Source organism: Sitophilus oryzae, unplaced genomic scaffold (genome assembly GCF_002938485.1).
Source record: "Sitophilus oryzae breed Bouriz unplaced genomic scaffold, Soryzae_2.0 scaffold_1181_pilon_pilon, whole genome shotgun sequence".
NCBI classification, from domain to species: domain Eukaryota; kingdom Metazoa; phylum Arthropoda; class Insecta; order Coleoptera; family Curculionidae; genus Sitophilus; species Sitophilus oryzae.
The window spans coordinates 2,125,192-2,139,965 of record NW_022145817.1 but is presented as its reverse complement, the minus strand read 5'-3'; the positions used below and the strand labels follow the sequence as shown (position 1 = coordinate 2,139,965).

The 14,774-nt window shown below is 31.1% G+C and overlaps 2 protein-coding genes across 2 annotated transcripts; both read left to right on the top strand.

The window, feature by feature from the left end:
• The first annotated feature begins 7,832 nt into the window (after positions 1-7,832).
• On the top strand, positions 7,833-10,107 carry LOC115891490 (translation initiation factor eIF-2B subunit delta). Its single transcript, XM_030911955.1, has 7 exons — positions 7,833-7,988; positions 8,048-8,352; positions 8,408-8,776; positions 8,832-9,052; positions 9,116-9,357; positions 9,668-9,784; positions 9,837-10,107. Exons 1-7 carry the CDS (start codon positions 7,964-7,966, stop codon positions 10,043-10,045), a joined length of 1,488 nt encoding a protein of 495 aa, XP_030767815.1. The 5' UTR covers positions 7,833-7,963; the 3' UTR covers positions 10,046-10,107.
• Positions 10,108-10,376: 269 nt separating this feature from the next.
• Positions 10,377-12,524, top strand: LOC115891487 (26S proteasome regulatory subunit 6B). Its single transcript, XM_030911946.1, has 7 exons — positions 10,377-10,484; positions 10,544-10,787; positions 10,903-11,103; positions 11,168-11,338; positions 11,395-11,639; positions 12,026-12,178; positions 12,256-12,524. Exons 1-7 carry the CDS (start codon positions 10,452-10,454, stop codon positions 12,439-12,441), a joined length of 1,233 nt encoding a protein of 410 aa, XP_030767806.1. The 5' UTR covers positions 10,377-10,451; the 3' UTR covers positions 12,442-12,524.
• Positions 12,525-14,774: the final 2,250 nt, after the last annotated feature.

Sequence of the window (14,774 nt, the reverse complement as noted above, 5' to 3'; positions counted from 1 at the left end):
ATAATCATCTGCTGATGATGCTAACATGGTTAGCGAAACGCGCGTCCAGTGTAAAAGTAAAAGTGTTTTGGTGTATTGTGGTGATTTAGTGTTTTTATTTTGCTGTGTAACACCAAAGGTTCCAAACCTCAACTGTAATAAAATACTTGGGTTATTTTTATTTTGGATTTATTTGAAAAACGACAAAGAGAAATTATATGTTTCTTTTATCGAGATCTACCGGCTCTGAAAATATTTGCACTTATTTAAGACTCACCCTGTATAAAGAAATTGCTTTATTCTAGATCACAAGTATTTCAAAGGTATTAATATAATAATTATTTAAAAACAGTTTCAAAATTTTATACAAAATAGGACGAAAATATCAAATACAATTTATATTTCTGAAACATCCTGTATATTTGTAAATTGTTTTAAATTGTGCATATATTACAAAAAAAATATTACCGCATACTTTAAATGCAATTTTTACCATTATGATATACTGAGCGATATACATATACCTACCAATTTATTTATTTTTATGAATTTTAGTTTTAGAATCATTTTCCTAAATAAATACGATGATTCGAGTATAATTTTACCTTAAAATTTACTGGGTAGATCTACTACAAAATCCCAATTCCAAAAATACCAAAAAGTAATCATATTAAAATCTATACTGATCGGTTTTTGAATATCACTATTTTTAATGCTCTTTCAAATTTCAAAAATCGCTAACAAAATTGTTAATTTTTTAATTGACAAAATTATATGATAGTGTTCTTCATAACTAATGTAAAAAAGTAAAAAGAGAAAAATGATACAAAACTAGAAATAATGTTTGACAGTAACACAGTTTTTATACAATTTTATGTTTTATTAAAGACTTTCTATAGGTACTCAAATTTAATCATTTTTGGCTTAAAATACAGGGATATCTATTTCAGTTCTAAAAATTAGTCCTAATTTGTATAATAAATAGGTATGTGTATTTTGTTGACAAATGCCATATTTCTTTTAAAATAGTCTAAAATAGATATTTCAATTTTTTCAATAAACAATGTAATAAATTTAATAAACAATGTAAGAATTGTAACGTGCTTTCCTATAAGAATTGTTTTTTTTTTCAAACGTCACAAGAGTATTAGTTTTTGCGACGCGATGGACAATATAAAAACGTCATTTTAACGCCTATGCATAAAAGTAAAGCACTTTTACGCCTAAGCATAAATGTACGAAAGTATAGGTATTTTATTAAACCATTATTAAACTGACATAAAGTGTCAAATTCAACGAGCGTAACCATAGTTTCTCTATACAAGGTGTCCCAGAAATAAGTGCAAGTATTTTAACTGGTAGTATAGTTCAACCCCAGAAACACGCCTATGAGGTTTTCTTCTCGAATTTTTTTTTTGAAAATTCGGAATTATTTGAAAAAAATTTTGGATTTTTTTTTAGTTTTTAGTTAAAAAACATAATTTCTTGATAATATATGGCAACATAGGTAGTTATTATGGCAACTACAGGTAGTAGAAAAGATCCAGTGGTTCTCAAAACTTGAGCAAAAAATCATTTTTTTTTTTGGTAATTTTCAAAGTAAAATAACTCTGTTATTGTGGACTTATTTGAAAAACGATAAAGAGAAAACGTGTTCATTTTATCGAGATCTACCACCCCTTAAAATACTTGAACTTATTTCTGGGACACCCGGTATATAATTACTTACAAGGTATTACTTTTAAATATTTTTATATTATTTGGAACGTTTAAAAAAATAGTTGGAACGTTTAAAAAAAAATAGCATGTTCTATTCGGAATAAAAATGACTTCTTGTGCCTCGCCTGTATGTCAAACGTAGGTACTTCCTCGCCTCGAAAAGTATCATTTTTTACTCCTAATTCCTAATAAAACAAGATACTATTCTCTGTCATAAAAAAAGGTAATAATTTTTTTAAAACCTGTCAATTAGATATATTTTTCTATGATTACCATTTACCGGGTATAATAGAACAAACACACCTCTCAGACAACTTTTATCTCACTAAAAACTCTTCGATATTCCGTCCAGATTTTAATTTAACTTTCAAAGACAATTCCAATTCACGTCATATCTCGCGACTCGAAATTTTTTTTTCCCAACCGCGTCCGTAAACACGATACAGAGTTGACAGTTCGACAAGAGAAAGCAAGTTTGCGCGAATATTACCGTATCCAGACTACGGCCGAAATCCGAAGTGGAATTCCTACGTCGCCGGTTCCAACTTGTTGCCTCCAAACGATAGAGAACGGCGAAGAGATGGAAAGAGGCCGATGGAGGAACGTGAGGAGGTGCCACCAATCCCCCACGAGCGTGGAAGAGCGTGCGCAACCCTGTATATTTGCATATTAGCGCGCACTATACCCCGGAAACCTGTATGTGGGGTAGGTCCAAATGCCATTAAAATGGAAAGGTTGTCTGGAAACTGGGTAAAGGTAGGGAAATGAGGAGACTAGTGTATTATCGGATTTTCTATTAACTTCTTTATCAAATAATGTCATTTTTCTTAAGCAGTGGTTGGTTACAGTAGATGATACTGAATTATTTACGACGAAAATGTGTTTCGTTGAAAGCGTTGTTTCGTTAGACCTTAAAATTCATATATACTGTAATAAGTCGACAAAGATACAGGGTGTCCCATTTTGGTTGAAATCATACAGTATCTTCCTTATTAGTGAAGATAGAAGGGTGCGGTTTGCACAAATCTCCCACTTTTTTGTCAAACTGACGGTACCCTAAATAAAATTTTCATAGCTCTCTTCGTTTCTGAGCTACAGGGTCTTTTTGAAAATTTTGCAAGATGGAACACCCCCGGTATCTCTGTTATTCGTAAAGGTATCGAAATTCTCGATTCTGTGGGGAAAATGGGGAAACACCAGTACACCTCATCACTGAGTACGCCGAGACGACAACCATTCGTGCCATGAACTTTGGTACGACTGATATTGGAGATGGAGAACTACCCTCTATAAAACCGTCCCAGATACTGTCTTTTGTCAAAGCCCTGGGACTGTATGATGAGTTATAACTCAAGAAAGGGCGACACAATAGATCTGTAAGGTCGCAATGTTTATCCCCCCCCCCCTCATTCTAAAAGGTATCGAGAAGGTGAAAACTGTTTATTGTAGAATGTTTCCCCAAAACTTTGAAAATATTATATTTTTTAACTATTTCCCAAATCAATGAATTCAGACTAATGGACCCATACGATGGCCTCCCTAATCCCCGGATTTGCCCGTTCTCGATTTCTGTATTTAGGAATATTTCAAATATAAAATAGATCTAGGGCTATATATAGAAGGCCTAGAAAATGCTATATCAGCTATCAGGCAAGCTTTTAGATTTTTGCAAACCCATCCCGTTAAAAAAAAGAAGAAAAATATATTCAGAGATTTAGTGGTAGCAGTTTAAAAGTAAAATATTTCAGTCCCAAATAAAATTTTAATATGAATATGACTATTTTAGTAAATAACATTTTGATTTTTTTGTTATCTATCACGGCCTCCAAGAAAATGATATCTTTTAAATATTGCAGTAAATAGTGAAAATAAATATACAGGGTTGTTCACCACATACGACACAGAGTATTGTAGCTAAACGATTAGGTTTTTACAAATTGTAAGTTTTGGGTTCGTTGAAGGACTATTAGAGCTACAATTTAAAAATATTTTTACAAGATACAGAGTGTCCCAAATAAATAAAAAATATCAAAGTTGTATTTTTTTAAATGGAACACCCTGTATATTATTACATTTTTAGTTTCTACGATTAAAATAAAGGTAAATTTGATTAAGATTTATTACACTTAAACCTTACCGTTTTTGAAATATTTTCAATTTTGTAAAATTGCAGTAAAAATTTTAAGGCTTCATTTCTCCGAGGGTATCAAAGTTTTTAATGCTAAATATTTACTGAAGTTTATTTATTGATCAGTTATGGTGTTGCAATAATAAAAATAATACTACCTCATACAAATTATCAAATGTCTACAAATTTATTTTAAATAATTTCTAGCTTTAAAAGGCAAAAACTTGGTTAATTTAAATGGAATGCTCTGTATATTTTAGGAGAATAAGATGCACAATTTAATTGTCTATCGAATTGTATTATACCACTTTTTACCTATCCCTTCAAGTTTTCGCAGAAAATGCATTTTCTTATAATTTAGACCTCATTTATCAATATACCCATGGAATATTTATATTTTAGATTGTTTTTAAAGCAACAAATGTACAGACTAGTAATATTCTCGTTTTTAGCAAAACGATGATATTACTAGCCCATTTGTATGCAAAAAAGAAACTATTTAAATCTTTATAAAAGAGTATACCATTAATTAAATAACCACCATTATTTCCGCCCAAATACTAATTAATTACATACTTAATTGTGTTAGTTAATAAATTATTCTTAATAAATATGGATTTGAATCAGAAATTAATATAATAATAAGTTATGAAAATGAACGTCTCTGTTGTAATAAATAAACATTTGTCAAAAAAAGAAATATCATTTTTAAGATGTTACTTTTTACCACACTGTCTAATACACATACCAAATACAGGGTATCCCACTTTCTGATTTTTTGGTGTTTGGAGCAATTATTATTAATCAACGCAAACAGTCAATTAATGCAGTTTGAATACTGGAATCACATTAATTGGTCCTCTTTAACAAATATTTAAACAGTTTTTTTTATTTTTTAATGAAATAATCGAACTATATCGACAATATTAGTGTCTGTACTCTTTAACAATTTGGTACAACTTTAAAAATAATCTAAAATGTCAATATTCCATGGGTATATTGATAAATGAGTTCTAAATTACAAGAAAATGTATTTTCTACGGAAACTTGAAGAGATAGGTAAAAATGGTATAAAACGATTTGATAGACAATTAAATTGTGCATCTGATTATCATAAAATATACAGGGTGTTCCATTTAAATTAAACAAGTTATTGCCGTTTAAAGCTAGTAATTATTTAAAATAAATTTTTAGATACTCTGTATAAGGTAGTATAATTTTTATTATTGCAACACAATAACTGATCAGTAAATAAACTTCAGTAAATATTTAGCATTGAAAACTTTGATACCCTCGGAGAAATGAAGCCTTAACAGTTTTACTGCAATTTTACAAAATTGAAAATATTTTAAAAACGGTAAGGTTTAAGTGTAATAAACCTTAATCAAATTTACCTTTATTTTAATCACAGAAACTAAAAATGTAATAATATACAGGGTGTTCGATTTAAAAAAATATAACTTTGATATTTTTTATTTATTTGGGACACTCTGTATCTTGTAAAAATATTTTTAAATTGTAGCTCTAATAGTCCTTCAACGAACCCAAAACTTACAATTTGTAAAAATCTAGTCGTTTAGCTACAATACTCCGTGTCGTATGTGGTGAACAACCCTGTAGAGTGATATGTATATATTTTTGAGCTCATAGCAAGACGGATCATATCACTTATAAATATACAGGGTGTTCCGTTTGATTTGATCGTCTAATGTTTTTAGTGTCTTGTCCTGGCTAGTTATAAAATGCTCAAATCGTATTTTTAATCATATCTCAATTTTTTCAAATAGAACGAGGGTGGTTAATTAGCATATTTGGAAAAAGTCATTTTTAACGAATAATTTAGTACCACACACTTATTTCGAGTCAAACTGTCGTTATGAATCGCATGTTGCAATTTCAAATAAACCCTTAATAAACCATATTCGAAAATGTCAAAACTTGGCATATGATATGTCATTCTATTCAGAGTGCCATTTTCTATCGAATAAACTAACAAAATAACGAGGGTGCCATTTAAAAATCAAAAGTTGTAGTCATTTTCGGGGAAACAGGAAGTGACCGAAAACAACTGAATACGTCAATCAGTCCTAATGTATGTCATATACTAACAAACCAAATTTCGATTTTTTATCTGAAAAAATAAAAAAGTTATAGGGATGAACCACTTTTCAGACGCACCCGGTATGTCTATTTAACTTTCTGATTATGTAATGGCACTTTGTTTACACTACACACTTGTTTCGTCGAATTGCTTCAATTCATTTTTGCTTTTGATCAAATCGGTTTGAGAAGCTGTGAAACTGTGAATGTCATTGCACCCAAATTGCACCCAACAACCACGTAATTACGCCCTCCTTTATACGTTGACATTTTTCCGGTAATTTTATTAAAATTTGAAATTGAGTTTTGAGTTCTTTTTCACTTAATTTTTACTACCCGAAACAACGTTACATCACACAAACCTGGTATACCTGAGTGTTTTATAGTTTCAATAACTGCACTAGCAAAAAAAGTAAAATACTTAAATCGAGACTTAAATATTATGACAAAGCCACAATTTCAAAATTATTTTAATGCAACATGAAATGTAACCGAGACAGCGTGAAATATATAGCGAAAAATTCTGATTACTGCCGTGGAGAGTGCTGGGGTCGGAATTTTTTGAAAACAACTGAAATGCACCAAGCCTACTCACATATATGTATAATCTCGCATATAACTAAATGCACTAGCCATATAGACATATTTTAATCTAGAACCATGTTGTACTATAAATTGGTCTGATTTACTCACATGCTAACACAATTTTTTGCCCGAAAAAAATTAGGTGATATTTGCCGAAATCCTCTCTCTCCCTCACGTGAGATTTAGTGAGGTTCAGCCCCCTCCCCTTTATTCCCTCACGTAATTAATGGACGCACCCAAAGATAAAAGGTAAATAATAAATTTGCAATTCGTTTACAAAATAACAATTTTAATTTTATGCCTATGGCAAATTATACATTTAAATATGTGTTTGTTCCAAACCTCTGTTGGCTTGTAAATTACCATCGATGACATTCCCCATATAATTTTACCCAGAAAAAATGACAGCAATCTTTATTTCATAGCCATCGCTGACACCGTTTTTTTTCGAACATACGGTAGAATTTATTACGCCTGTCTTAAAAATAAAAAAAATCAAGGTTCAATTTTAAATTCTACAACATTCCGGATGCAACAGGTTACTGTAATTACCTAAATATACTAATTTATATTATATTTAGAGATAAGATGGGTAAATGATATAAAATGACTAGGTAAATCACAATAATTCCTTACCAGATATAATTCCATCCATCTGCATGAGGGCTTGTTCCAATAATTTACTAGCCTCGGTTTGTGGAGATATTCCGGGTACGTTATCACCCATTTTATCGGATTTTCCCATTTTATTTCTCTCGCCAATCATTTAAAAATTGTTTTAATTAACTATTTATCAGTTCAAAATCACCATTAAGGTTAATCACCAAAGAAGCCACAATCTTATAATCCGAAGCACACACTCGCGAAAAGAACCGTTTTACCGAAAAGAAGAAAAACAATAAGTAAAATAGTAAAATTATATGTTTTTATTTTAACATAAATAAAATTATAAACAAAAAATACACTTTTTGATCAGTCCCCTGATATCTGTCAGTTTTTGTTTACTTGTTGTTGAAAACTGTAAAAGTAAAACTGGTGGCGCCATCTGCAATAATCTTAGCAAACTAAAAGACGATATTCTCCAAATAATAATAGAAATCTTCAAATATTTCCAAGGATGGGTAGGTAAATTTTTTTTTCTTTACATTTTGGTATGTAAAAATGTACTAAAAGTTTTAAAAAAACTATTTACAGAACAAATATTGCATATAAACACAATATAAATAATGTTTTACCTGGTATACCTTTTACCTTAATATTTAACAGGAACTTTTATCGAAAATTACTCTTTATTTGTCCAAAATACTATATTTTAAAATCTAAGAGAATGTGTCAATAGTGATCCATATCTATGGTCATTGGCAATGGATCGTTTATAGTGTTTATAGGTTAAATTTTAATAAAACAACATATTTTATAATTTATTTCTCTATATTTCAATTTAGAACGAAAATGAGTGAAACTGATGTTATACAGGGTATTAAAATAACATAACATTTTATATATGTATTTCAAACCATTAAAACAATATTCCAGAAAAGTCTGATGCAAGACAGAAAAATAACAAAAAGGAAAAGAAACAAACAGAGAAAAGTAAAACTGACGGGGCCACTAACAAGTTATCATCTACAGGAGAAGATAAATTAACAGAAAAGCAATTAAGAAAACTGGAATGGGAAAAGAGATTGGCTGAACAAAAAACACAAGGAAATGTTAATGATGTAAAAGAAAAGCTAAGTAAATCGGAACTTAAAGCGAAAAGACGTGAACAACAAGAAGCGCAAAGACAGGCCAAAACCGGAAAAGACAAGGAAACTGTTATTAACAATGTTATTACAGAGGTAATAAAACAATATCATCAAAAGTAACTAATCTAATGTGTGAAATTTTTATTAGGTAAAACAAGTATCCCCTGATACCCCAAAATCTCAAAATAATAAACATCCTGAAGAAAAAAAATCACCTGTAAAAAAATCTGTAGATATTAAAAAAGCAAAACCGGGGTATGTTCAACTTGTACAGCATTTGTACAGGGAACCCAAGCTGGAATATGTATCTAAAGTGGTTAATTCTAAAGAAGTTCACCCTGTTTTTGTAAAACTAGGAGTACAATATTCAGAAAAAGTTATTCTTGGGTCCAATGCAAGATGCCTTGCACTACTGTCTGCAATTAAAACCCTAATAATTGATCTACAAAGTCCAGCTAAACAAGAGTTTTGCAGATATATGGAAGCAGTTTTACAAACATGTACAAACTATTTACAGGTGAGTGTTTAAAATTAGACAATACCTACTTTCAAATAACAAAATATGTTTACAGGATTGTAGACCTTTTGCTGTATCAATGACAAATGCTCTAAGACATTTTAAAGTACAACTTACTCATATGGATAAAAATTTATCAGACAATGAGAAACGAGCAAAATTAATTGATGTAATCGAATTGTACATTAATAATGATATTAAACGGGCTTGGGATGCTATTTGCATGAAAGTAAATGCAAAAATAGTAAATAATGATGTCATTTTAATATACGGATGGTGAGTATTAAGGGTAATATCAAGTTTCATATAGGTACCTGTAATTTTCTATAAACTTTTTAGTTCATCTCTCATTCATAAAATACTTCTGGAAGCCAATAAATCTGGAAAGAAATTCTCTGTAATAATAGTGGATAGTCGGCCTCTGCTGGAAGGCAGGGAAATGCTCAGAAGATTAGTCGGTGCTAAAATAAAATGTACATATGTTTTAATAAATGCTCTCGATTTTGTCATGAGACAAGCAACAAAAGTGCTTTTAGGCGCTCATGCCTTATTAACCAATGGAAGTGTTATGTCAAGGATAGGTAAGTTATTGGTATTATTATCAATGGTTATAAATGTATAAATTGATAAAATTATATTTTGGTGAATGCGCCAAATTCAATTTTGCATATTCTACAAGGGCAAGTTAGTCAAAATAGACCTTAAAAATTTAATTCTGATACAAATTGTCCCCCAGGCAAAGATTGTGTCTTGTTAGAGTTGTTACCGAATATATAAACAAAGGTTATAAATGTAACAGTATAGGGTTCTACAAATATGATGTAAACTTTTAGTCTGTATACTGTGATTATTTTTAAAAAGTAAATTATTTTTTAATTATTATGCTTACAGGTACTGCCCAAGTAGCTTTGGTAGCCCAAGCTTGTAACAAGCCTGTACTAGTTTGTTGTGAGACATACAAATTCAGTGAGAGAGTTCAAACAGATTCGTTTGTTTACAATGAAATTGGTATTTTATCATGTTTTATAAAAAAAATCCAAAATAAGATTATTTATTTTAGGTGATTCGAATTTGTTGCTCTCCATTGATACATCGAGCACTGCCAGCCCTTTAGTGTCTTTAAAGGACAATACTAAATTAAGTATTTTAAATATATTGTACGATGTGACACCTCCAGATTTGGTGACGGCTGTTGTTACGGAATTAGCAATATTACCTTGTACAAGCGTACCAGTTGTATTGAGAATCAATGCCAATGAGAATATGTAGCAATGAGTGTAATGTGAATAATGTATTTTATTTAAAAACGATAATATATTCTTTATACAAAATTTGTTTTTAAATTCATATCTTCTAATTTTATTGTTGAATTTTATTTTGATTGATTTAGAACCGATTTATTAACGGTTCGTCAGTGACGTATGCGTTCATGTGAGTTGATGTGAGTAGGGCAAATTATTTAAAGCTAGAAAACAGTCAGTTTTTAAAGTTCCCAACCCTTAGTAATTGACATATTTTTATTCTATGGATGATTTTTCTATAGAAAAAAGAAATCTGTAATTAGAACCGCCTCTTTTTCGGTCGATAAAACAGATTTCTTTTCCAACTTTCCATAACCCCACTTCTTATTTGACAAATCATTTTCCATAAACAAATTTTTAACAAGTCATTCACAATGGAAGCAATGGATGTTGTTTTACCCGAAAAAGTATAAAAATACAGTATTTCACATTTATTTCTATCTATATTTATTAACTGGGATTTTAGGAAGAAGGTAGCCCTTCGGATACAACGAAACCAAATCTTCAGGATCTAGACACTGAAGATTTATACACAAAGTATAAAAAACTGCAACAAATGCTCGAGTTTTTGGAAGTTCAAGAGGAGTATATTAAAGACGAACAAAGGAATTTAAAAAAAGAGTATCTGCACGCTCAAGAAGAAGTCAAGAGGATTCAGTCTGTTCCTTTGGTTATTGGGCAGTTTTTAGAAGCTGTCGATCAAAATACAGGTCAGTTTACGTAGATGTTTAGGGTCGAAATAAATATGTGCCAAAATATTTGTAGCTTTTTCATTTGCACTTGGTATAATGATTAGTTAGAAGAAATTTATGTTATTGTTATTAGGTATTGTTGGATCAACAACTGGTTCAAACTACTATGTAAGAATCTTATCAACCATTGACAGAGAGTTACTAAAACCTAGTGCTAGTGTAGCATTACATAAACACAGCAATGCCTTAGTTGATGTATTGCCTCCCGAAGCTGATTCATCAATCAGCATGCTTCAAGCAGATGAGAAGCCTGATGTTAGCTACAGTGATATTGGTAGGTGAAATGTTATCTATATTTTAAAAAAAGTTAGCAATATTAATTTGTAACTTTAATTAAGGTGGTATGGATATGCAAAAGCAGGAAATTCGTGAAGCAGTAGAGCTACCCCTAACTCACTTTGAATTATATAAACAAATTGGTATTGATCCTCCAAGGGGTGTGTTAATGTATGGACCACCAGGGTGTGGCAAGACTATGTTAGCTAAAGCTGTTGCTCATCATACTACAGGTTCACAGAATATTTTATAGATTTTTAAATTATTTTCTATACAAAATATTTTGTAGCTGCCTTTATCCGAGTTGTTGGTTCGGAGTTTGTGCAAAAATACTTGGGTGAAGGTCCCAGAATGGTAAGAGACGTTTTTCGTCTAGCCAAGGAAAACTCTCCAGCCATTATTTTTATTGATGAAATCGATGCCATCGCTACAAAACGTTTCGACGCTCAAACGGGCGCCGATCGTGAAGTTCAGAGAATTCTTTTGGAGTTGTTGAATCAAATGGACGGATTTGATCAAACTACTAATGTTAAGGTATATAAGAGAAATAACTTTCTATAATTCTTTTGGCATAACTTTTCTCAATATTTTGGAACACAATTCAGTCTAAGCAATCAAAGATGGTTTTCTGGTGATATTATTTGTCATTATTTTTAAGCCATCATCTGAATATCACAGGTTGTTTTAAATTTTGATTAGTTGATGGTTAATATCAAGAATTTAGAGTAAAAAATAATTATATTGATTACTTAAGTAACTACTTATGCTATTCTTATTCTATTTTTGTCAATTTTTGGATGCGGACTCCACACTTACTGTCGCTTCTTTATATATATAGCATTCCGAACTATTACTGTGCACAACATTGTAAACCAAAATAAAAAAACTTACATGAGAATAATAAAATATGTATTTTCTAGGTTATTATGGCTACAAACAGAGCTGACACCCTCGATCCTGCCCTTCTTAGACCTGGTCGTTTAGATAGGAAGATAGAATTCCCGCTACCTGACAGAAGACAAAAGCGTTTAGTTTTTAGCACTATTACCTCAAGGATGAACTTATCTGAAGAGGTTTGTCTGTGTGTTGTGTTTTTTGAAGAAACCTATTATTTCTACCCTTCCAACTGTTCAATATTGTTCTTTTTCAGGTTGATTTGGAAGACTATGTAGCCAGGCCAGATAAAATTTCTGGAGCCGACATAAACGCCATTTGTCAAGAGGCAGGTATGCATGCAGTGAGAGAAAACCGTTATATTGTGCTGCCAAAAGATTTTGAGAAGGGCTACAAAAACAACATTAAGAAGGACGAGAGCGAACATGAATTCTACAAATAGATCTTTATCTTTTTTTGTGTATTTAAGAATTAAAATATTCAGTTTAAAAAATTAATAAATGTAATGCTTTTCCTGTAGCAGTTTATGTGGCCTTTATTTGAAAAAATTTCATATTTTTATCCTGCATTTTATTTTTGAAGCTTTCAATTGCTTTCCTCCATTCACGCAGTTGTGCAGCTCTGAACTGTTCAAGAACGCGAAACTCTCACTCCATTCAATTGAGTCATAAAGTTCAGAACTGTTCCGCTCCATATGAAGGCACCATGCTATTGCGCACAGCTCCTTTCAGAACCGTTCTCGAGTAGCCCAGGGCGTAAAGCACTGGAACTTGAAGTTCGCGAATGGAGGACAGCAAATAATGGTTAATAAAATATTGTTTTAATATACTGACAGTATTTGGAAATTGCATAAAATATGTCTGTACCTCAGAAGCAGTTGGGCTGAAGTCCACTTTTTTACTAAATGTTTATGGAACTTTTGAACATAATATTATCATGGCTTTCTATAGCAAAAAGGCTGGAGTCGAACATATGATAAGAAAAAAGATAATAAGCAAATAGTGGACTGAAGTCCCTATACCTTTAGTGTATAGTTTGGTTTTTGCTCTCCTGTAAAATTATAAAAACTGGACTTCAGCCCAAGTGCTTCTGAGGTACAGATATAAAATTGAGTGATGCAACGTGGTCAGCCGTGGCACCAACAGTAGTGTGTCGATCTGCTGTGCGATTACACACATTACAACTACATGCAAGAGGTAACCTACACTCTGTACCGAGTATGGCACTGTAAGACGAAGACTCAAAGTTCTCACTACATACATGCATAGGGCGGGCATAGGTATAATAGAATCAATAATACATTTTCAATGTATTTTCATATACACGGTGTTCGAAAAACGCATGTCTAAATTTCAGAGAGTGATTTGTGATTCTCACAAAAGATATATATTAATAAATATAAATAAATATTGCATCATGTCTCGGTCATGTTCTCGGCCGAGAATTTCTTTTTCTCTCGGTCTCGTTCTCGGCCGAGACTAAAAATCCAGGTTCGGTCAGTCCACAATTTTTAGTTGCTTAATTGAAAAAAATATAAAAATTGCAAATCAGTCAGTACCTCACATTTGTCAAAAGTATTATTATTTTCGATAAGGTGTCCCTTGGGACGCCACTGGACTTAATAATTTTAATTTAATTAAATCAAAATTGGGCACTTATTACTAGAAATAGTAGCATGAACAAATTACAGGAAAATCGGCTACAGGATACCTAATATTAAACACCGTATGATCGAAAAAAAACCGGCGTCCAGTTGGCTGAGAAATGACGATCGATGACATTTCCCATATAAATTTACATATAAAGGAACAGCGAACTTCATTTCATAGCCATCGCTGACACCGTTTTTTTCGATCATACGGTACTTCATTAATTTTAATTTGCATTTTCTAAATTTACAATACTGTATAAGGTAATTCAAATATAGTATCTTTACACATTTTGTTCAGTGTTGCCATAAAAATTCAATTTAGCACTCACGGCGCACTTAGACGTTCTTTTAAAACTCGGACACGAGTCAGCGGCAATACAAAAATTCAATTCAAATATAAGATGTCATTTTTATGGAATATGGTTTGTTCTAAACTCTTCTTTCTCTCTCAAAATTAAGAAATCATAAATTCCGTAGTGTAAAAACTCCGATATTCTAAAAAATAATTATACACTTAACTGAAAAATTCAACATTCATCTCTTGAATAACCAGGTAGATATTTTAAGTCAAAAACAAGAAACTATAGAAGTTTTGTAATAAACTTTATTAAAATCTATAATATATCAATGTTAGTTACCTTCTAAAGGCTAAACAATATTTCATGATAAAGAAGTAAATAAATAAAAAGGCACTATACAAACTTCATAAATTAAAGTATCTTTTCCATTCTATATAGAAAAATAATGTATTATCACATTCCTTAATCACCACTCAACACTTTACGAACCAGTTCATTTTTTTTGTATTTTCTCGACTATTTCACGGTAACAGGTAAATTTCATGTTGAATTACATGATGCATTTAAAAATATCATTCGGTTTGAGATTACAAAACCGCCAAATTAAACGCCCCTTCAATGTAATGTCAATATTAAGTGCATCATATGTCCTAAATTAACATTTGGCATTCTCGCAACACCCTTATAAACATGCAGAGACAATAAAGTCGCGATAGCATTATGATATAAAAGTTTTAAAATATGAATAATATTTATAATATATTAATTCTATAACACCTATAAGGCTTGATTTATTTTAGAAAAATCATTTATAATGTTTTTGGT